General features: G+C 38.6%; 1 protein-coding gene across 1 annotated transcript in view; it reads left to right on the forward strand.

Annotated features, from left to right (window-relative positions):
• Nucleotides 1-579, forward strand: part of Ctps2 (CTP synthase 2) — a 122,242-nt gene extending 121,663 nt beyond the window's left edge. The window contains 1 exon segment of the mRNA XM_031384074.1: nt 385-579. Within this exon segment, the coding sequence (XP_031239934.1) occupies nt 385-391 (7 nt within the window). The 3' untranslated portion in view covers nt 392-579.
• Nucleotides 580-1,533: the final 954 nt, after the last annotated feature.

Raw genomic sequence — 1,533 nt, forward strand, 5'->3', positions numbered from 1 at the left:
TTTATACTTGGAGACACATGCCACTTGGGATGACTCTAGAGGTTTTGGCAGGCCTTGCACTGATATGCAAGTATTTAGGTGGAACAGCTGCTTTTGAACAACTTTTCAAGAGCTCACTGCTCTGTTCAGTGGTGGCTGTTGCCTGGGGCCCAAGTTCAATTCCCAGAATTGCAAAGCAAGAACAAAAGAACCACAAAGAGTTGTGTCACTCTATTGTGTGGTCTCTGTATATTGTTCTCTTTATCTGAGGGATAAGTAGTATGACATTATAGATGACGACCTTCAGGAACAAACTAAAATGCTGTAAAGATTAACAGGGATGATTTTAAAGGTGGGTATTATTCACTGTTTGATGTAACTAATACTTGCTTTTTTTTTTTTAAGCCTCTGAAGTAATTATACGTAAGATGAAGGAATTATCTGAAGAAACCACCATACTGTTCCCTAGACATGGGCTATGAAGATTCAAAGAGAATCTGAAAATGTTTACTTCATGAAACAGAACCAAAGGGATCCCCCCAGAGGCAACCTGTAGTATTCATACAATTTCTATACTTAATTAAACGTAATTCAACAGCAGTCCTGGAGCAGAAAGTGTTTTTGTGTTTTGTCCAGAACATAGTGAATTCAAGGTGGTAAGCAGGAACTGGGGGGACTTTGCCTTCACAGTATTGCATGGGTAAGGTGGTGGGCAGGTGCTGTAACCAACTTTGGGTTTAAAAATGAGTTGTTGTTTTATCTGGATATGAACTATGGGTTAATGTGGGAGTTAAGATTATTGTATGTTCTCATTCTGCTTATTTCCAATACATCCATTTTCTCAAATATGAAATGTAAAGAGGATCTGAAAATTTAGGAATCAGGGTAAGTGGGGCCTAGTTCCATCCCTTCCACCCACACAGAGGAGCAAAGCAGCTCCACACATCTTCTGAGCCCATCATGCACACACAGACACATACACACTAAAAACCCCCACACCCGTTAAAACAAGAATTGTCCTCTTTAATTCTAATTACTTTTTATTATACTTTTGACAACTTCATACATATATAGAATCATTCTAGTCATTTTAATCTTTTCAGTGTGCCTTATTTACTTATTTATTAATCTTTTATGTTCATGTATTTTTTTGTTGTTTTGTCTTTCTCTTATTGAGACAACATCTCACAGCATAGTGCAAGCTGACGTGGAGCTTACCATGTAGTCCACTATAGTCTTGACTCACTGTGATCCTCCAGCCTCAACCTCCCATGAGTTAGGATTATAGGTGTGAGCTATTCTGCCCTGCTCAAGATCAGCATTTTTGTTTGTTTGGTTTTTTGAGACAAGTTTTCTCTACATAGACCTGGCTATCCTGGACCTCACTATGTAGACCAGGCTGGCCTCAAATTCACAATGATATGCCAACCCCTCTCTCTCAAGTGCTGGAGTTAAAGGCATGTACAAACATGCTAACATTGTTTTTTTAAATTGGAAAAATAACAGTTTTAAAGTGAGTTATGCGGTGGCATTTATTGATGCTGCATAACTCTC

This window comes from Mastomys coucha, chromosome X, assembly GCF_008632895.1.
Source record: "Mastomys coucha isolate ucsf_1 chromosome X, UCSF_Mcou_1, whole genome shotgun sequence".
Lineage (NCBI taxonomy): Eukaryota > Metazoa > Chordata > Mammalia > Rodentia > Muridae > Mastomys > Mastomys coucha.